At 32.9% G+C, this 23,766-nt stretch overlaps 1 protein-coding gene across 1 annotated transcript in view; it reads right to left on the reverse strand.

Moving 5' to 3' along the window:
* The window catches only part of LOC150100343 (acid ceramidase-like), a 179,320-nt gene that overhangs the window by 135,023 nt on the left and 20,531 nt on the right, over positions 1-23,766 (reverse strand). The window contains exons 3-5 of the mRNA XM_090402680.1: positions 17,567-17,651; positions 14,865-14,948; positions 10,002-10,080 (exon numbers count right to left, since the gene is read on the reverse strand). Of these exons, the coding sequence (XP_090258806.1) occupies positions 10,002-10,080; positions 14,865-14,948; positions 17,567-17,651 (248 nt within the window). The remainder of the gene's footprint in view (positions 1-10,001; positions 10,081-14,864; positions 14,949-17,566; positions 17,652-23,766) is intronic.

Raw genomic sequence — 23,766 nt, forward strand, 5'->3', positions numbered from 1 at the left:
AAATTTCCACCTTAGAAGAGTGTGTCAAAACTGTCAAGGAAAGAGAACAAATATTAGGAGACCTTTATCCATCAACCAATGTAAATCTTGTGAATGTTGTGAATAAGACTGACACTTCCTTCAACCAATCAGAAATAGAAAAGAGAAGTAAAGTTGAAAAAGGAAAAGTAAAGCATATTGGAGAAAATATAAGTAGTGTTAACTACATGACTGAAAGTAAAGAGGAATTTGACAAGAAACTGATGACAGAAGTAAAAACCTTGATTCACCAAGAAGTAAAAAAATTAAATCAGCCAATCATGGATAGTCTTGATGAAGTTGTAAAACAATTGTCGACTATTACCTTAAGATCTCAAGGAAATCAAAATCCCACTACAAATGAGATTAATGAGATGATCAAACATGAAGTTAAAAAACAAAATCAACCTATTTTAACTAGTCTAGATAAGGTAATCCAAGGATTAAATGATGTTAGACAACAAATGTCTGTTGTTCCTCAGTCTAAGACAGAGACAAAGCAAGGAAATCCTGTTAAATGTTATAATTGCAACAAAGTTGGACATTATGCCAGGAATTGCTACCATAATAAAGAAAACTACTATAACAACAGATGGAACTCAAAATTTGGATATGTGACCCACAGGAGAAATAACAGAATTCAGAATTATCAGGCCTCTAATGAAAGAATGATGAGAATTAAAGGAGATATCCTGGGCTCTGAGTGTAACATCTTATTAGATACAGGATGCAATGCCTCTACCATTAGAAAGGATTATTTCCTGACTTTAAAGAACAAACTGTGGAAGAGCACTGCCAAGCTGAGACAACCTGTAAAGATTACTTCTCTCTCAGACTCAAACTCTGTGGCATATGAGAAACTTCGAGCAAGGATATACCTACCAGAATTTGGACTGTACGTGTGGCAAGACTTACTTGTTGTCCCCACTACTTCCAATCTAAGTTCTCACATTATTCTAGGAACAAATTTCTTAGCAAAATATCAATTCTCTTGTGACTTTTCTAAGAAAGAAATATCCTTGATGAACAAAAGGAGATATACCAGGAGAAATGAAATTCTTAGTAGTGATAAGACTAAACATCAAACAAAACAGTTTAGATTGCCATTTGAATTTGGACCATCTATTAAAGAAAAGTCAGCTGTGAATCAATCATCTAATAGAGATAGTGGTGATAACTCTCATGTACACACTCTGTCTGATACTCCACTTGTCACTGATGAACAAAAAGTAGCAGTGACAAAGCCTAAATCAGAAGCTACCACTGATAGTAAGATAACGGTTGAAGTCAATTTTGGTAAAATGACCAATCTATATAATGGAACACACCACCAAGAAGAGAGACAGTTAAAACTTAATTCTGGTAATGGAAAACGTGAATTTAATTCAGAAGAGAAAATCCCATACTACAGACATAGAAGACACTCTGAAATTGATAATGGTGATAACAGATTTAATGAGAATGTGAAAGAGAATAAATACACTAGACATGATAAGGAACCAGGTTTCATTCAAAGTAGGTACTACTTGAGGAATCGAAGAGGAAATATGGAATCCAGTTTTTTCGTGAAGGAACCTAGTGTAAAAAAAAAAAATTTTTTCTTATAAAAAAATTTTTCAAAGAAAGGGTGAGCCTATGTTAAATTGTGAATGAAACTATGTTGTGTAATTTATTATTTTCATTCACATTTAACATTGCCTATTTAAATATTAATCATGGTTTATATAAAATTGTTTATTATTCCTTAATTAAGAATTACTAATTAAATATTTACTGAAAACCTGACCTGCTATTAATTTATAAAATAATAATATGTATAGAATTTTGTATAACTAAATATATGTGGTGTAACGTAAAGTGTTAATTTATATTTAACTGTATACGTAATCAAAAAGTTAAAGAAGTAGCTTAAATATTCTGTTGTTCTTATTTGTCAAATATTTAATGTTATGTAATCATTCATGTAAGAGAAGTAACAGAGCATACATTACATTAGCGAAATGTTTACGTTTAGTCTGTTGTCATGGAGACGCACGCGTAAACAACCACGAATGAAGAGAGCGTGGCGTTCGAACGTAAGGTGGGAGTGAAGGTCATATATGAAGAAATAGGAGAGGATTATTAATTAGAGAGAAGAGAGAGTTTTGCGGAGCCTGAAGGAAAGTAGGATATAAGCAAGGAAGTGAAAGAAAATTATAAGTTCTCTAGGGCAGAAATTCATGAGAATAGTGTTGAGAAGTGAGCCAAAACATAGTGAATCATATACTTAGCTGCAAGTGAAATAAGCTGTGGTTATAGAGGAAAATTGATGTCGTAATCGGATAAATAAAGAACTGGACATTCAATGAAAAATTCTGATTAGTTCCAGTTAGTCTAGGATTACGTCTTAATTCTGTGTTGCCCTGAGAAGAATATAATGAATTTATCTAGTTTCAGAAAAGTAAACAAGGAAAGATATCAGTGCCTTATTGATGTGTTTTTTTTAGAATAGTGAAGCACAGTTAACAAAAGTTCAGTTAAAGCGTAGAAGAATTTTATTATGTGTGTTCCGCTAATGTAAATAAGTTAATTCATAAGTGTACTCGCAATAACTTGATGTATTGAAGATTTTATCTGGTAAGAGTAGTTGTATATGTTTGTCTATTCTAGCATTAACTGTAATAGATCTCTGATGCTCAAAGTCCGGAATAAGCTTGCTTGGAATATTGTCTACCTAGATTAGTGCCTGCTGTGAACTTAAGCATTGAACTGACATATTTGTAGAGACTGACTGATTGTGAAGTTTGTTATTTTAATCTGAGTTAAGAAAATATGTGTTTTTGAAGTTGCAAATTGTTTTTGAGAATTTAGAACATCGAACTGGAATGAGAGACTTAGCGAGTTGTATTGAGTTTATTGTATTGTTTCATTTAAAAGTAGAATTATTGTACTTGTTATATATCATATATTAAATGTTTTATTTTGTTAATCTAAATATTGTGTTTGCCTGAATTCCTTATTATTGCACCGTTCATAAAAAATTCGAATCTAGCGGGTGCCCCAAATAGAATAATAGTTAATTCGGCCAGAGTAAATGAGAAGACTGCTAGCTAATTAAAGATTGATCTTACTATTTATATAGACTAATCTAAGATAGGGTGGCGCAGTATAAATATAAATTTCCCTATTTTTGGATCGGTGATCAATTTGCGATTAAGTGTTATATTGATAAGAGTGACTTGAACCAAGATGGCGGATTTAGAACATAATATGAAAATAATTCGTCGCGACACTAGCACTGTATCCAGTATATTTACCTACCATAAACCTACCTCACCAGTAAATACACAACAAGATTTAGCTCATCTTTCTTTCTTTCTTTCCAGAAGACCAGAATCAGAGCCACACCATTTGTAGCTCTGATTCTGGCTTTATCTTCAGCTTTACCACAAAAAATCACATAATTAAATCTGTTATGTAATTAAATGATTATAACACCTGAAAAATTTAGCACATCTTTGATTCATACAGTCCATTTCCCTGAGGTACCACCATCAAGCACAGAGTTCCTATCCCTTATTTTTCAGCTGTGTCTGAAATAGTCACCACTAGTATTTTGAGGACGTGTCACCTTATACCAACATTTGTTCTATCAAAAAATTGTCCAGTTGATTACTAACCACTAAGGAAAACTCCTGTTTGTACTTGGTACTTATGTATTGTGAAAATGCTATCTGTTGTATTTTGGACTCAATAGAAAAGAGAATTAGTGAATCAATGCTTCATCTGTTACCATAAGTCTCAAATTTGGACGTGCAGTGGAATCAACACAACCACAGAAACCTTTTGTAGGACATATGCTTGGTCCATAGAAGTTTCATTTAAAAAGAATCGTTGTTCAAAGAACACTGAAGACTAGTGTATTTCTTGAGTATCCATTTAAGTAAAATACATTCCTTTAATTATTTATTTATAAAAAAAAAACCAAACATTATTTGTAAAATATATATAGTATTATTAAACAGTGATGACATAAAAGTAGCCAGGAATCAAATTTAAGTATGTAGAGTGATGTTAGTGCTTACTATTATTGACAATATAGCACAGTGAGTCTGAAACAAAGCAAATCTACTGAATATAAAAGATTTTGGAGATAACACTAGAAAATATTGAAAAAAAAGTGCAAAATAATATTTTAGTAAAGTTATTTACCTCTAGTAAAGACAGACACATGTCATCTGTAATGTCATGTCCTATTGGCAAGCATAGGACTGAATAGCATATGTGAGAGAGAGGTGGTGGAAAATCTGAATGGCATGGAATAATATCTGAGATTCTGTAAGTTTAATTAAATAAAATTGAAGTTTTATTAATAAGTACATGAACATAAAGTCTGTTAAAAGCAATAGATGTGCTGATATTTTCAAAGTACTTCTTACAGGATTTCTTTAAAGAAAGCAAAGCAACTGTAGATATTTCATGTGACAACTGTTTTATGTATGCTTCCAAAAACGTTAAAGATTTATGGTGTTAAATCAAACAATGAAAAGGGACGTATTATAGCATGTGAAGGAAGTGCGATGAAAGGCTAGGATATTCCAAAAATGAGAACAGTGTTACCAGGAATAATCAGGAATCAGGAATAATTCATCAAAGAATGGAATGAAGTGACGGAATTTCTTGTAACTTGTGATAATCTACTTCTACACAGCTGATATTTCTGCCATCTAGTAGTAAATGCAAAGCATTTTCTGTTTTCTTTCTTCAAAGGGATCTGAAAGTAGACAGAATTTAAATCCAGTATAAAATATTGTGCTCCTTCCAAACAGATCAATAATTCCTCAATCTTTCACAATGAAAAATCAATAGGCTTTGTAACCTTATTGATGGCCCTCAAATCTAAGACAAACCTTAGGCTTCCATTTGGTTTTACAATGAAGATGAACCGACTATTTCACTGAGAATTTAACTTCTCAATTCTTCCTGCTTTTTTTTATGTTCCTGCAGTAGTTTCTGAAAATGCTCCATATATTTCAGTGGAGTCTGATATTGTCCAATGTAAATAGGAGATTGAATACAAATCCGCAATGAGTGTGCTACTGCATTAGTGCAAGCAAGACGTTGAAACAATATCCTCTTTGAAAACACCAGAGAAAAATTCAAAGGCAGATTTAAAGAATTTTAGAATTCTATTCCTTTCTTCACTAGCATTTGCTAATTTCATTGAATTCTCCACTAGGTTCTCTTCTATTTCCTCAATGTTTTCCCCCCTCATCTTTCTTTAGAGTTTCAATATTAAACACTTCATCATTATCATCAGTGTCTTTAAAAACTTCAGGAGATTTAACTGTGTGGATCGTCTTATGTGTTCATCACACATGTTGAATTGGATTTAAACGGTATTGATGGGAACACAGATTGATAAGAAAATAACTATTTATTAACTTAAAAGCTAATATTTCGCTGGTATTATATCCAGCATCTTCAGAGTACACAAACAAAGTTTGTTACAAATGTGAGACAACCACAATCCGGTGTAACAGTGGGGCTAGTATAAGTAATTGCAGCGTGCAACACAAGACTAAAATCCTAATAAGACGCCATCAAAGTTATAAAATAAAAAATTAAAAAAAAAAAAAAAAAAAAAACAGTAGTCCAAAGTTTTGAAAAATAGTACTCCAAATAGTAGTCTTTGAAAGTTTCGAAAAAAAATAAAATAAAAATAAATATTAATTTGGTCTTAGGATGACTGTCTCCCAAATCTTTGGTAGATTTATACAGACATACTTGTTTGGAGTATGTTTTAAAGCTTCTGTCGATTCCAGGAACAACCTCACTGACTTGTAGAAGCTTCAAGCTTCTATGCAGTACTTTTGTTTTTTTCCAATTGATCCTGTGTGCCGGGGTATCCAAAGCATGGTCTAACAGACCTGACTTGCCATAGCGAAAGTGCCGGATATATTTTTTGTGTTCATTGACACAATTCAGGAGATTGCTCTAATTTTCTTTTGTCACCTGATGTCTTGTCCAAACAGTATTCTAGTCCACACAAGAACACTGTACAATCAACAAAATTACATGCAAAAGCATGACGTATCAGAAAATCACTTCCAAATATTAATTCTACATTTGGATTAATATTTGGAATCTTGGAGAACTATTAATGGATGACAAAAAATTCAAAGGAAAATAAGGAATTGAAATAAAAGCATTTATTTGCTTATCAGCTGAAATTTCTGATTCATATATACCCTTTAGTTTAATTGGATAATTTAAAACGGAAATATCATTTGGAATTAGTTTTCATTTTGTTAAACAAACTATAAGAATTGAGTGAAATATGTGCACCGGTGTCTAGTAAGATTTCACAAGGCACGTTTTCAATAAATCCTGGTATAATCCTTGTCAGAGGATTATCTCCATTAGCAAAAAGAGCTAATGGAGATAAAGGCCACTCAAACTCTCTTTCAGGGTTTGAGTGGCCTTTAGTTTTTGTACCCATGTCTAATGGGTAGTTGGACATTTCTGTCCTCGCAAGTATGATATTGCAATAATAATTATTTCCAATTTTTTCTATATTCTCATATTTCTTATTTTGAAAACAAAGATTATCCCTAACACAACAGTCTTTAGCAAAATGACCAGGTTTACTGCATCTAAAACATCTTAGATCATATCTCTTTTTGAGATGTTTTATTCCTGTCAAGACCATTAGATTTGCAAGAGAAAGATTGATTATCTGTAGGATTCTTGGATATTGTTAAAGCAGTTATCTTACACAGAAGTTCCTGTCCTTTTGCAATTGGTCTCTGCTGTCTATTTCTTCACTAAGAAATGCTTTTAGTTCCTCATGATTTTCCCCAAATCATGTAATTTTACTTTGGACTCTGATTCTGGAATATCTTCAGTTAAATTTACAGAAATTTCTTTAGACTGTTTCTTTTTCTTGGCATATTTTAAATTTTGAAACTTCCCTTCTTTTACTTTATCTGCAGCCACTGTGTTAGGAAAATAAATTTCATTATACTGAAAGAGAGTTTACCTGTTTATTGTTTGTTAAATGAAATATATCTACAAATCTCTTCTCCTTTTCCATAACAAGTTAAAAACATTGTTCAAGATTTTTAACCTTTTTCTTTCAAATTATCTTTAAGGCCATGCTTAAACTGATGAAACAGCAACCCCTTCTAAAGAAGATGTGTCTTTAGATGAAACATTAAATTTATGAACAACACTAAACAAAAATACTTATGGTAATACTCTGAAACAGATTTTCTATTACCTTAAATGCACTGATGAATTTTTGAGATGTTAAGCCCTAATTCTTCCACACTTGAAAATTCTGATATCAGTAAACTTTTAAAAGTTGCATAATTGTCAGTATCTCTCAATAAAGGAGATGTGTTTAAGAACATTTTAGCTTTGCCCAATAATTTATTATGAAGTATAATTAACAAATTGAAATCTGACCATTTTCCTTAGTCTCTAATTTTTTCTGCATATCTGAAAAATATTATAATGCTTTCATGACTATCACCTGAAAATGAAGGTATTAGAAAGTTTGGATTAACTAACTGAAAAAATTCCTCATCCTTAATTGAAGAGACTTCACTACTAGAATTATTATCTCCGGTAGCCATTTTACTTCAGTCCAAATTACTTTCTGGAGTCTAAAATAAAATTAACTCACAACCAATCTTGTCATTGAGCCATTGCTTTTTTTTTTTATTCATCTTTGTAATCAGCCTGCACCATTGTTTTTACTTATCTTTTTTTTTTTTTTTTTTTTTTATCTCTGTAAAGAGTTTGTTTTACACCGAGTGTTAAGTAATTACACAGGAGTTCATTCCAATTAGTGCAGTGACTTTTAACTCTATTTCTTTTAAAATCTGGAAAATCACTGACTCAAGACTGCATAAAAAATATATGCATTTAATGAAACTAAAACATTATATACATTTAAATAAAATTATATAAATAACTACAAAATTAACTGGATCCAAGGCCTTCGAAAATAAGTCTACACTTTATATGAATGATTTTAATTTTTTATCCTAAAAAATTAAAATCATTTATTCTCTGATTCATTCTATTACTGGATTGTTTAACATATACTTAATCATGTCTACCAGACAAAACACCTTGTTTTCACAACAGAATATCCATCAGAGTCAATTTCTTTGTTAGGCCCTTTCCAAAAATATAAAATTTTCTTCTTCTTTTCCACAGGATCCTTTTTTTTTTAATCTCCCCTATGTAGCATACAATATTATTTCTCCTGTCCACACTGAAGTATAAATATTCTTACCTCTCACAGTTCAATTTGACAAACAAATAACCAATTTTCATAGCAGAGATAGAAGTTTCTTCTATTACTTCATAAACAACAAATCTAAGTAGAGCTCTTCATGTTAAGCCACTTTACAGTTTCAGATTTTACTAATTTATTATGTTAATGATATCGGGTTGGGTTTAACTAGTGATATCCAGCTGTTTGCAGATGATGCAAAACTGGGGAGAGCAATGCACAGTCAAGCAGATGTTAATGCCTTATAAGAGGACTTGAATAGATTGCATGAATGGGCAGGTAAGTGGAATTATCAGTTCAGTGTTGCCAAGTGTAAAGTTTTGAGATTTGATAAGCAACGATGGGATGCAAAGTATACACTCAAAATATATCTCCTGACTGTCCTGTTTTCCTTAAAAACTTCCTAAAAAAAAATTCTCTGGTTGCCTTCTCAAATTTACATTCTCTCTCTCTACTTGTTTTCCTCGTTACTCCGATACCGAACGCTCTATCAGCTGTTGATCATCCATCAAATTCCTCGGTGAACATATGCACTTCATGTAAATGGCAATTGAAAAGTCACTTGGTAATGGCTGACACCTTGTCTTCATTACCATAATGAGAATATCTCCACAAAGAACAAAAGATATCTCAACATTAAACAGATATGAATTACAATAAAGAAGAATCAAATTATTACAAACTATCAGAATCTAGAAAGTACTAGAATTTTCAAATGGTTTACATTTCATTTTAACATTAATAATATCAATAATGGGCACATCACAAGTGTAGATCATACAAGTTGCAAAACCAAAACTAATAATGTAATAACAGTGAAACAATTGTAAAAAGATTCATAATTTTAAATTATGATATCATTATTTTTACAGTAGGACTATTTCTGTTTCTTCCATTAAATTTTACTTCCACTTTCTTGCTGAAAGTGGAATGGATGACTAAGAACAAACTTTGAACTGATAATTCAGTACAAAGATTGATATATTTTGTTTGGGATATAGCAGTGCAATGGATCAGTATGGTATTCCTTGTTTTTTTCTCATTATATGCGTAATTAAATCAGTCGAGCTCAATAGTTGAGCTACATCCTTATACATTTTTAAACCAAAAGAAGAGAATGAGAGTAAAAAATTATTAATTTGCAATTACAGTGATGTATGCTATATAATTTTACTAGTGATTTTTGTATCTACTTATTGTAAAAATATTTCAGTGAATAAATTATTTTGATAAATCTGAAGCGATTTGCAACTTTCGTAGGAATAAGATATGATATTGAGTTTGAAAATATTAAAAGTGTTTCCTCAAGTCGAACATGGTTAGAGTCCTGGCATTCAAAAGAGTACAATACAAAAATCAGCTACACTATACTAATTTAAACTGGGATGATGGTTTATCCCTCAAGCTTAGGTGATTCTCATTTTCTAAGCAACTGATTTTTATATATATAGCATGCAGCATTAGCTTTTAAGATGCAACCAATGGTTACATCTCCTGCTTTGTTTAAATGCCCTGTTTCACTTACAATGAGGACACCTATTTCAATCCAAAATATTTGAGTTCTACTTTCAATTAAATTATATTCTACTTTGTATACATGTTTTACACTTATCTAGTTAGCCAGTAACAGATGCTGTTAGAAGTAATACAGTGAAATGCTATTTTACTATTTATAAAATAAAGTATATTTAAATACCAATGTTTATTCCTGTGGCATTTGAAATTCCTCTTAATTCTTCACGATATGGTGATGGAAAAGTGCTAACCAGGTATGGCTGTAAAGCAAGTAAACAGCAATTAAGTTTAATATGCAATTAAATATTTTTTTTAAAATTACAAATAACAGATTAAAAATATGCAAACTGCATTTCTGATTTTGCTAATCAAAAATGCAAATTACATATAAAATCTAATTATATAAATATCCAGGACATTTTTGAAAACTTTGCCGAAGTTACATTTCCAATATCAACCATGAAGGGATTTTTTTATGTACTTTAACTAATACTTATCATATTCACACCAAAAACTGTTTTACATATACACCCCATTTGGTAGGAAGAGCTCCATGACCAGATAACGTCTTTGCTGCATTGGATAGACACATATTTAAATATTTGTCAAATATATGGCATGCTAGTTTCAAGTTTTTTTCAGAAGTTTCATTTGAAACTAATATTTTTCACCTGTCTTCCACGGTATAGAAAATATGTCAAAGTAATGTTTTCTTATTTAGAGTTTATAAATACATATATAACATTTCCTTTTAAAAACATTATGCATTACATAAATGTGTTGGCTTCTGCTGTGAAATATATGAATATCTAGCAATATTTCTGTTTTATGATTATACTATGGCATATTATCTACAAAAGCAGACACACACAAAAAAAAGGCAATTGTGTAATCAGTAGTTTCCCTCCCCTCTAGGAAAGGAATTTGAATTATCAATTCTTTGGTAATTCCATTATTTTATATACTGGCAATAAATACTGTCCTGTCAAGTGTCATTTTCATCCAGGAGGTTGACTATCATGGATCTCTACTGCTCGGGATCAAATGTACTTACTTACTTACACCTATTAAAAATTTAAACATACCAACCAATTACTGATAATCCTCTTAATTATCAGTTACTTATATATCCTGAAAGTAACAAATCTTATCCCTTCTACACAGCTATAATTTCTCTTCAAAGCACACAATGATTGGTCACGTGCCCACTAGATGGCAAACAAAAAGATGAAACAATTTGTTGCGACCTACCCCTAGGCAAGTATGTAACAATAATCTGTATGGTGCCAGGCATAAACGTGTTAACTATGAAATTTCAATCTGCTGTATTAAATTGAATAACTTATAAATTTGAAATGAAAATAAAATATAAAGTTTACATTTATATGTAAACTTTATATTTTATTATATTTTATATTTTATATTATATTATATTTTATATCCATAAATTTTATGAACTTTAAATGAATTTCTTTTGGCGTTAAACCTTCTTTTACAAAGAATTTTATAACCGCACGATACTCAATTTTATCCATTTCAGAGGATATAGACAACTCTTTTGTTTCAGACAGCTGTATAAAACAAACTACTTCATAGAATGACTTGCAATTTCACATAAATGCTTATGACACATGTACCAACTTAGAAAAAAAAAAAAAATCATGCCAGTAGTGTTGCCATCTATGGTTGAGGCCTAGAACTTTTCAGACCACCCTCATATATATTTTGCAAAAAGTATTCAGAATAAGGGAAAGGAGTTTGGAGTATTGGTTAGTTCAATGCCAAAAACTTACTCCCCCATTCCAAATACTTCTGACATTAGTGAGACTTCACTGAAAGAGTTCACTTGGATAAAATTCAAGGGGGGGGGGGGAGGAGAGTACAGTATTTTCACAGAGAGAAAAAGATGGAAAGGGGAAGGTTGCTAATGCAGAAATAAATAAATAAAAATAAAATAAAATAAAATAGAAATACTGTCGAGGACAGTTCACTTGAAGCTATCTGATGTGAGATGTGACGTCAAAAGATAAAATATATGAGCTGGATGCTGCTATAGGCCAAGAGTTACAAGGATAGCATGCACAGGAAAATTAACACAAGTAATCATTATGGGGACTTCAACCATGGGAATATACACTGTTAAGAAGAATCACAGTAAGAAAAGGAAATAGAATTATACAGCTGCTAAGAGATATTTACCTGAGACAACATGTAATGGAGAGGACACAAGGTTCAAGAGTGCTGGATCTGGTCATAGCATCATAAACTTAGCAGATAATATAGCCAATACTGCATCTGATTAAGGAAAATAATCATGTGGTCTTATCTTGCGAGATCCAAACAAGCAGAATTTTCAGTTAAGAAGGCAAATATGTAGAATTGCAAAGTGCATGATTGTGACAAACTGAAGAATCAGCTTAAAGCAGTGCCATAGCATAAGGATCAATCTACAAGGGAATGATGTCAGCAGTGCATGAAAGCCAATCATGAGGTATTTGAAAAAAGCAGAATCAGATTGTATACTCAAATGGGAGTTACATGGATGAGCAGCAACATTAAGCAGGAGTTGCAGAAAAAGAAAAAGTTGGGGGTATATAAAGAGAAAGGTGATCAAGTAAGTTCATGAACAATACAAAGAGCAGGCAAGAAGGAAAGGACGACCTGTATAATAAGCAAACCTTATAAGAAGAGGCTACATGATGAGGCCAAAAGAAATTGCAAGGAGTTCTTTTGCTATGTGGTAAGCAAAAGACAAATTGACTATGGAATAATTACTTTAATGACTACTGATAGTAAAGATGTACCATCAGCACTCATGAATACCATCCAGGTGGCAATACTGAGAAGTGCTGAACGTGAGAATAGAGGTAGATGAATTGGAGATACCATGAGATTAGATGGGATATCGCCCATGTATTATGAAATTGTGCAAGGGAAATGCAAGCTACTCTGACCAAGCTGTTTAACTTGCATCTCACTTCTAGGAAGGTGCCTATGGAGTGGAATAAGAGCAAATTAGTTCTCATGCATAAAGAAGACAATAAAACACAGGTAAAAAATTACATCCCAACCAATCAACATTGTTGGAGTGGTGGTCAAGGTCTTGAAGAATTTGATAAAAGACATAATTCAGGACTGAGTGGAGAGAAATAAGATATCCTATAGGGGACAGCTTGGTTTGTGAAACACAGGGCATCATCATCATCAATTTCCTGATATGTACCTTCAAAGGGTGTTCAGCAGGGGCGAATATTCCAGGTGTGCGGTGCTCATCCATGAAATATCAGTATCACAGATATTATATTTTTGCATTTATTCCCATTAAAGACTCCTTCAATTGTTTGCAGACTTTGCATGATTCCTAAAATTGAATACAATATACTAATGCTTCATTGTCCTCTTCACGAGGATAATAAAGCATTAGTACTTCATGAAGAGGGCACTTTTCAATGTGTAAACATTCGCATTAATAGCCCGGGTGTGTTTTCAAAATGAATACACCTTTGTGAACATGTGTATTGTAGGCCACCATGAGTGACACAATGGAGATGCGTGAGAAAATATACAGCAGACTCTCCATGAATACCAAGACTCAAGGGTTCAGTATGTAATGTTCTAGATATAAACCACTACTGCTGTAAGAATTTCATTACTGGTTTAAATAATCTCTTTCTGCATAAGAGGAAAATGTATTTTTTGACTCTTTTCACAAAATGATGGAATAGAAGTGCTATACTTTTTGCTATTCCATTTAATCTTTTAATGACACAGCTAACTTTTGATGCTCTAGCTCTGTTGTAACTCAGTGCAAAAGAGGTGAGAGAATATGATATCTACCTTGCTGAAAGCTGTTTAACTCTTAAGTACATATTAAAATAGATTACAACTACAACAATAATTTAGTATTTGCAACCACTGCTTTTACAGCTTGCCATGCCATATACAGGGTGTCCCAAAATTCACGCAAGAAGTAATTTTGATAGAAAACACAGGTTTTTAATTAAAAATTGTAATTTCTTATTGATTCATAAAGTATACAGTATAGGGTTATGCATGGAATACCATATCGGGTAAATGGCCTCCACAGCTTTGCTGGCACATACGCACTCTTTTGTCGAAAATTTCCATGACCGTTTTGCATAAATGTGGCTGAATTTCGTTGATACAGCGCTCAATTTCCTCCTTCAAGGCGTGGGCTTGTTGGCATAAACCTTAAACTTCAAAAAACCCCAAAGGAAAAAAGTCCAATGGTGTTAAATCACCTATCTGGGCGGCCAATTCTGATCACCAAAACGGGAAATTACACGACCAGGAAATGGCTCACGCAGTAATTGAATTGTTTCTCGGGCTGTATGGCATGTAGCACCGTCTTGTTGAAACCACATGTCGTCCACATCCATATCTTGCAATTTAGGCACAAAAAAACTGGATTATCATGTCGCGATAGCGAGCACCATTAACTGTTATTGCCTTACCAGCCGCATTTTCAAAGAAGAATGGACCGATGATGATGCCTCCATCCCAAAATCCACACCAAACAGTGACACGTTGTGGATGCATTTGTTTCTCAACAATCACTCGTGGATTTTCTGAACCCCAAATGCGACAATTTTGTCGATTAACGAAGCCATCAAGATGAAAATGAGCCTCATCGCTGAAGATTATTTTGTTCGAAAAATAAGCATCCACTTGTTGTTGTTGCTCAACAATGAAAATGCGTTGTTCTTTCGTGTAGTGCTCCATTTATAATAACCCTAAACTGTCAGCTGTCACGCTGTCTTTTTTTTCTCTCGTTGGCAACCCTTTACCGCACAAATGGCTCTAAATTTAAATCTTCCGTGAATTTTGGGACACCCTGTAGTTTTCCACTGGAAAGCAGTACCAGTGGAAAACTATATGGCATATATCCTTCATAATGTATATGGCATATAGTTTGAAAAATATAAGAGTATCCATATTTTTGCAACATCATGCAGGTAATTTTATGATAACGAATTACAATTTAAAATTCTTTATTGACACAGGTAAATTCAATTTTACTTACAAAATATTTGTCCACAAATTTCATCAAAATGCCTTTTAAAAATGGCTTTGTAAGATTCTTTATTTCTTGAATAATTTCTAGAAGCTGAATAAGAAAGATGTTTCAAAACAAAGAAAAACCCTTTGCTAGAAAAAAATCATTTAAAAAGTATAAAAAACAAAAACAAATTAAAATTATTGATTGTAACTTAAGTTCCTTATAACTCACCTTTCACTTAAATGCAAGGTGCTCAAAAAAGTCACCTACAAATTATAACATCAGAATTACAGAATTACAATGCGGAATAATAAAATGTAGGAAAGTATCACACATGGTGAATGCATAGAGGATTACACCTACTAAGTATTTAGCACCAGCAGAGTTGTTGTATTGCAAAATTTATCATAACATATTATGTACTACACTCTGAACATACATAGTCACAAGGAAAAATATGCTTTTACAAACCTATATATTTTTATACCTAAATAGCAAGGGTGCATCTAGCCAGGCAGGCCTGAAGAGTAAATTTTACTCAAAAAACATTATGAGACCATTTAAAGAAGAAAAAGTGATGCTGTATAAAAACAGCATTAGTTATCTTTTTAAATTTACACATCTTGAAACCACGCATATGTACCAGAGAACATTTAGGTATTCTTTTTAATCATGTATGTTGAGAAATTTAAATGTGTCAGGTGTGTATATTTGGAAACAATGCTTTTTTTTTTTTTTTTTTTTTTTTACAAAGCTTAGGAATTTGCAGTTATTCATGATTTTTTTTTTTTTTTTAATGGTATTAAAAACACCAAACAAACTATTTTTATAACTGTTTATATTTCACTGAATTTCAAATCAGCATTATCAGAGCACAAACACAGCATGCATACATGACAATGAGTAAGAGAAACAATACAATTTTAATGGACAAAAGATCTAGTCCTATTTTGGCATCCTCTAATGTTGAAAAAAAAAAATTACATGGGAGTTGCTCTAAAGATAACAGTCTCCCAAATTTTTGGCAAATTAATGCAACCATATTTATTCAGGTTAGGAGAATTCTTCATGGACATGGCTGGCTCAAAAAATAATCTTTCAGATCTGTAACAACTTCTAAATAGCATATTAGTTTTCTTTCATCTAATCCTGTGTGAAGGGGTGTCAAAGCACATTGACTAAGATTTGCATTAGGAACACCCACGTAATAATGCATTGGTCCACCTCTCTGTGCAATCACGGCTTGTAGATGCCTAGGTACAGATTCAACAAGGTGTGAAATATCCTCCATGAATAACTCGATTCATATCTGCTGCAGTAACTCTGTCAATTCACACTCATTCTATGGAAGAGGATCAGTAGTTCTCACATCTCATTCTAGCATATCCCACACATTCAATTGGGTTACAGTCAGAGATGTCTGAGGGAGGGGGAGGCAAGGTAATGTGGCAAATTCATTGTCATGTTCCTCCAACCACTCAGTAGCTACACAAGCCCAATGACAAGGTGCATTGTCCTGTTCAAAGATAGAACTGTGGTTGGCGTAGACCTCCTGCAGATATGGATGGAGATGGTTGGCTAACAAGTCCCTGTAGTGTTCACCATTCAGTGTTTGTGGGAAGATAACAAACAAACCTAGGAGATGCCAGGAAAAAGCTCTTCAGACCATAAAATACAACACTTCCACCGGTCTATTGAGCTCCAACTGTGCAACCAGGGGATATGGCTTCATGCTGTTTATGCCAAATGCGAACCCAGCCATCAGCATGGTGCAACAGGAAAGCAGCATCACTCCAGATGACCTTCTTCCATCTGTCAAGGGGTCCATTTCCGACATTCCATGGCCCATGCAAGTGATTTTCCTCTCCTGAGGGAAAAAGATATATATACAAAATATTTTCACATATGAAACAAGTTATGCAGGTGAAACTATAAGTTTTGTAATATTCCACAGAGAACAGAAAGGATGTGAAATACAGACAAGAAAAACCAAAATTAGTAATTCATCTCCCCTCCCAATTAAAAAATAATAATAATAAATACACATAAAGTTGACAACTATAGTGAACTTATGGAGACCACAGGAACACTTTGTTACAGTGAATAGTTCAAATAATTTTCTATAATGAATTTTCTTTAGTATTTTGCTTATTGGGCTTTAGTTGGGACTTTTCAGTAATTTGCTGTAGTGAATGAGTTTGTTATAATAAAAGTAAACTGTATGGAGAGGTGAATATAATGGAAGTACAAAGATCCCTTAATTTCTTACAATTTTTAAATTAAGACTAAGAAATCATCTGAGCTATTCTAGGACATAACAAAAAGGAAGGGATGATTGTGATTGGTGTATAATCAACTAAACACAGGGAAACTAAATGACCAGTTACAGCAAAAAAAAATCAACAAGTTTCATATACAAAATACATTTATGTCAATACCATTATACTGAATTTGAAGTGAAAGATGTTTTGCATGAAATTTAACTTCTTTTAGTTTAATTCTATGAGCCTGAATAATGTCTCCATGGAAGCAGATGAAATATATACATAGGTCGTTTTACGACCAAGAACCATATGGAAATACATTGAAAAATTAGTTGAACTAGTATTTTAATTTTTTTAAGGAGACAAAAAAAAAAATCACTTTTGAAGTTTGTAATAAATGTACATAACAGGATTAAAACTGATTAGAGTTCATTATATTGCAAATAATGAGAATTTTTTTACCACATCTTTTTTATCGGTTACTAGTTTAGTCCATCGATGTTCAGGAGGCAGATCCAAATCAATTACATATGTTGGTACCTTGGTGCTGAAATACACAAGAAAAAATATTCAGTCCATATTAAGGAATTTATCAGTATTATGTAAATTAATTATTTAAGGAATGCTTGTATGCTATCTGTAATAAGACAAAAGTGCATATTTCTTATAAGAGATATGCAAGAAAATTTAAGGATATAGCAAATAATTCCCACTGTCCTATATGTAACAAATGCATGAGGGATAGTACTGAATTGCACATTCTGCTCTGAATCAAGGAATTCAACAAGATTAGGTTATACAAACTAACCTATTCAGTAAATCAACAATGAAGCACACATTTTTTCAAATAAAAGAATTGTAACATATGTTGGATTCTGAATGAAGAGAAATTAAAATTATTAATACTCCCTTCAGAATCCAACATAATCCACCATATCAAAGGCTACATTTGTAGATATTATTTAATGTAAATCTCTTGTTATAAACTATTATTCATATAATTACCTTTGAGTTTTTTTTTTATTTAATTATTTAATCTAGAATATGTATTAATAATGGAAAGCACTCTGTATAAAAATAACGTTCAGATTATTTTATTTATTCCTATATTAATAGTAGAAGAATTTGTGTTCATCATATTTAATTGTATATTAATTGAATTTAAAAATATCCTTTTATTTAGTTTCTGTATGTTATGTAATGCTTATGTACTGCTCTAATTGTTGTCATGGAGACGGAGTTAAAAGTAGAAAGCGCGAGCGTGGTAGTCTGTGAGTTGTGGACGTGAGATGGAATTGATATGAGCTAGACGGTGAGAACAAGTTTTGGCGGGAAAGAGGAGTGAAGGTATATAAACGGAAAGCGAGAATAAACAAGGGCAATCAGTCAGCACTAGAACTGGGGAACTAGGGACTGAGTACAGTTGGAGCACTCAGAACAGTACAATAGAGATGAAGAAATAATTTATTAGCAGCATGGAGTTAAGTAAGAAGCTGTAGTACAAAGAATTAAGTGCTGTAATCAGATTACGAAGGATCGAGATGTAAATTGACAACTCAGAATATTGATATGGAATTCTGAAGTTAATGTTGAATTCCAGGAAGATTAGTGGAAAGCCGATTCTATTGCAAAGAAGTACATGAGGAATAAGTGAATTTTCTAGTGTAAGTGTGTCTGCATTTGTGATGTGCTGAAATTAAAGATTAAGTTATTTTAAAGATTACTTTTGAAATGTGTAGCTCCAGTGTGATAGTTAACTAAAGTTTTAAGTGTGCCTCAGTGAATAATATGTGCAAGGATTTATTCCGGTAAGAACAGTTGTACTTTATAGCATTTTAGAGTGAAGTTATAAGAATTAACTCCTCCTGTTAAATCCTAACATTAACTGTGGTGTTTATGCTGAAATTAGCCGGAGCTAGAAGATTAATAGTCTTTCCCCCCCCCCTTAAAGTGATGACTACCTCTTGACTGAACTATGTGATTTCTGACTAAGGGATAGATAGAGAATACAATTGTTAAAATATTTGCTGTGAATTTCAGTGATATCGAATTTTAGAATTATCTTTGTTTATTATGGGGAAATTAGATTTTAAAGCCTCAATGTTTGATACCAAGAGTTGAGTGAATGTTATGAGTTGTTGAACAGTGTTAATTTTGCATTATCTTGTATCCAAAGTATGCTTATATATATATATATATTATATAACCCTGCATTAAATGTTTTGTTTTATTGATTTCGATTTGTTGTTAGCCTGATTCTTTTCCACTGCACCGTTCATAAAATTATCGGACCTAGCGAGAACCTTAAATGTTGATGTCAAATTCAGCCTATATATAAAAATTAGACTGCTAAAGTTAATTAATATTTGATTCCACTATTTAGCATAGACTAATCTGAATATAGGGTGGCGCAGTATGATAGAAATTTCCCTATATTTGGATTAGTAATCAACATACAATTAATTAACTTTAATAAGAACAACGTTAAAACAAGATGGCAGATCAAAAGACAGGATGGACGATCCAACACTTATAACCTTTGATATGATGCTATTTTTTATTGTATACAGTTTTTCCTTCATTTAATCTTGATGAAGGTAATCATAGATGAATAGTGTCATTATACAAGAATGCTATTATGAGCTACTCTTTTTTTTTTTAACATGATCTGCAATCATATAAAAGGTACATTTTATTATTTTCCTGACTTCCATGGAGCCACAAGACTCATCATGGGAGGTCAACACAATGTCTATCATACCACTCCTTAAAATCATTCACAGGCTGTACGTTCACCATCCTCTCAAGAAATGCATTCCATGCTCCTACCACTCTCCATGCAAAAAACTTTATTAACCTTTTACTCACCTCCTTATTTTGCATCTTCCAGAGATAGCCCCTTGTCCTTGCTCCTTTCCCACCATATGAAAAATCTCCTCAGTGTTAATATAATAATAACCCTTAAACATCTTAAATGTCTCAGTCATATCCCCCCTATACCTTCCATCCACCAAACTCTGCAGTCAGCATGTCCCCAGTCTATCCTCATAATCACAACACTGTATAGTCCTGATATCATTTTTGTTATCAGTCTCTGCACACTCTCCAAAGTTACTTCATCCCCCTTCAAATCCTGGTGACCAGATCTGGGCACAGAAATCCAGATGTGGTTTGATCAAAGCTTTATACAACGGGACCAGAACACATTTATTTCTTGTGATCAATGTTCTCCTCAATACTGCAGTAATTCTATGATGTCTTCACAACTTTACAAAAATGTCCTCTGAACTTCAAATTTCTATCTAAAATCACAAGATCTCTTGCTTCCTCTACTTCTTCCAGTAGAAGTCCACCAAGTGATTATATGAAGAATCCCACCAGTGGATCCCAAATTACTGTATTAAAACCTTACATTTAGTTTCAAAAATTGGCATCCCCATTTATTTACCTACCTTTCCAGCTTATTCAAATTCCTCGAAGTCAAAACATCCACACTTCACTAATAACCCTCCCAAGCTTAACATCATCTGCAAAGCAATATCTTGTCTTATAAACAACTATCTCACACCATATATTCTCAAAGCCATTAGTGTTATTTCCACTGAGCTTCTCCACCCTGAGAGCAGACAATTCATCTCTTATCATGAGTAATGCTTCACCACCACATTTACCTTCCCTATCCTGCTGAAATATGCTATACCCTTCGATTTCTATCGCTGATGAACCCTGCCGAACTCCACTTGTAACCCTCCTACTTCCTGATACTGCTGTGCAATATACAACTTTCTGATATCTATCAATGAGTCAATCACCAATATAATTCGCTAACCTGATATCCAAACCCATATGATACAACTTAGAAATCAACTTGTCATGTGGCACCCTGTCAAATGCCTTAGAAAATTCCAAAAAAAATGGCAGTGTATGCCTTACCTTCATCCACTGCTCTCGTTACTCTATTGTAAAATGTAACTAGATTACTAAAACAAGAGTGCCCTATAACAAATTCATGCTGGCCTGCATAAATAATATTACCTTCATCTGCCCAATTCTGTATACAAGTTCTTACTAGTCTCTCCAAAATCTTAACATCTATAGAAGAAATACAAATAGGCCTATAGTTCAATACATCCATTCTACCACTACTCTTATGATGGTAGCATCTTACCTTCCATCCACTCTCTAGAAACCTGCCCCATTGCAAGAGTTTCATTAAACAGCCAAGTTAATGGCACAGTCAGTTCCATAGCACATTCCCTTAAAACGCATGGTGAAATTACATCTAGTCTCCCTGCCTTATTGATATTTAGTGTACTCAATATTTGGAATACATTGTCTTCATTAACTTCTAACACCTGACCACTCATTATCCTTCTAGGAATAAAGCCTGTAGAACCAATAAAGAACACTAATAAAATGATTATTAAATAGCTGAAGTATATCATCTGCTTTGGTCACATAATTTCAATCTCCATCCTGCAAGATAATCCATCAACTATCATTTTTCCTCCTACACATAGCAAAAAAAACTCCTTGGGATTCTCCTTGGATTGCAGTGCCAGTCTCCTCTCATATTCTAATTTTTCTTTCCTTATAATACCAGTCACTTTCCTAGATGGAGTCTTATATTCTGCATGCAACTATTCTCCCCCCCTCTCTCTCTCTCTCTCTCTCTCTCTCTCTTTATATGCCTTCCATAATCTCTCTTTGTTCTGCAATTCTCCTTTTATTCCTTTTGTTATCCATTTGAATTCCAAATTTCTTTATCTTCTTCACTCAAGGTATATAATCTGTCATATTTGTCAACAATTTCTTCTAAGTATCTTCCATGCACTAATGATCCTTGTTCCTTCAAATTCTTTCATCCATTGTACTGCTGCAAGCTGGTTTCTAATTCTATGATAATCACCTTCCTTACAATTTCACATGAATTCTTTCCATTTTAATACCTCCACATGCCTATTCATCCTCCCAGTCAAGAGTACATGGTTATTCTCACAAACAATGGGACAAGTACGTCATCTGCATCAGATCACAATCAGATCCTCTGATGATATGACCGAATCCAAAACTGTTGATCCTGTTTCCTTTACCACATACTAAGACAGTTGTCCATCAAAAAATCCAAAATTCAAAAGTCAAAAATTCAGTTCCCCTATTACTGCATGCTGTCTCCTCTGCTCAGTTTATATCACTATAGTTTAAGTCACTATAATGATTACCCACTTTGCATTTGCCATATTCCCTTGTCTGTAGCAGCATCCCACTAAATATCTTGTCTTATAAACATCTATCTCACACCATATACTCTCAAAGCCATTAGTGTTATTTCCACTGAGATTCTCCACCCTGAGAGCACTCAATTCATCTCTTATCATGAGTAATACTTCACCACCATATTTACCTTCCCTATCCTGCTCAAATATGCCATACCCTTCAATTTCTATCACTGTTAGAACATCCTCCTCAGTTAACCAATTTTCACTAAAACAACAACCATTGGAGAGACTGAGTCAATCAATGCCAAAAACTCATTCCTTTTATTCCTAATGCTCCTAGCATTAGGAATAAAAGTTCTACTTAGTTCTATGTTGTGGTGAAAGTAAAATGTGTAAAGGCAAACTGATAACTCTTTCTTAACATGATTTGTCTTTAATTTCCATCTCTACATTAAAAGTGTTCCATTAAACTATATTGCAATAAGTTTAAAGGCCTAAATGTGAAATCTATTTTTTTTTCCCCTTTTTCATTTATGTTTTTAGTATGGTAAAGTTTTGGTTGGAAAGTAAATTTGCTGATGTTTTATTTCAAAGATACCTACTTTATGTATAAATCATGCTATCCTAAAAATCCTTTGAAAAACAACCTGTGATAAGACTTACAGTAGTGAACAAATTAATCCAAACACTCACATTTTAAAGAAAAATTTTAATTTTGCAAGAAAATAAGTACAAAAATTAAACTCCAACTTTACGTAATAATTCATATGTGCAACTCTGTTCCTAATAAGCTCATTAATTTGCTTAGGCATGGACTCTACCAATGTGGAACAGATTTTTCTTATTTCATAATTCATTATCACAAGATAATGTAACTGTTAATGAGGTATTAACATTCTGCCAGTTGTGAGTGATCATGGAGGATACTTCTTTGGGAAATAATGAAACAAGAAAAGGTCACCGCAAAAAAAAAAAAGATATGCATGGACTTATGAGTGAGTGCAGAAAGTTCTACAGCCAATTAGTATTAATAGGCTACTTGGAAAGAAGTAAACGGACACCATAGTGTGAGAAACAAACAGTCATGGCACCCAACTTAAAAAAGATATAGGACCAACTTTCACTACAATGATGCAGCAATCCTATGGGGTATAATTTTCACAAGCATATGATAGTGAGCAATAGGAATTTTGGACCATTCTTCCTGTAGTCATTACATGTCATTACATGCTGTCAATGAGGGACTGTCATTACATGTCATTCATGTTCACAAACCATGAAGTTACAGCAGCAGCCTTATGACACAGTGCACTGTCTTGCTGAAAGAAATTCCATAAACAGGAAGCATTGCATTATCCAGAACGTTCAGATACCTCTTGGAGTTCGATGTTCATATTTTCATTCATTTGGTTCAATATCACCAAAAACAGCAATCCAAGGCTA

The sequence above is a fragment of the Typopeltis vanoorti genome, chromosome 13 (genome assembly GCF_054136105.1).
Source record: "Typopeltis vanoorti isolate ZY-2024b chromosome 13, IOZ_Tvanoo_1.0, whole genome shotgun sequence".
NCBI classification, from domain to species: domain Eukaryota; kingdom Metazoa; phylum Arthropoda; class Arachnida; order Uropygi; family Thelyphonidae; genus Typopeltis; species Typopeltis vanoorti.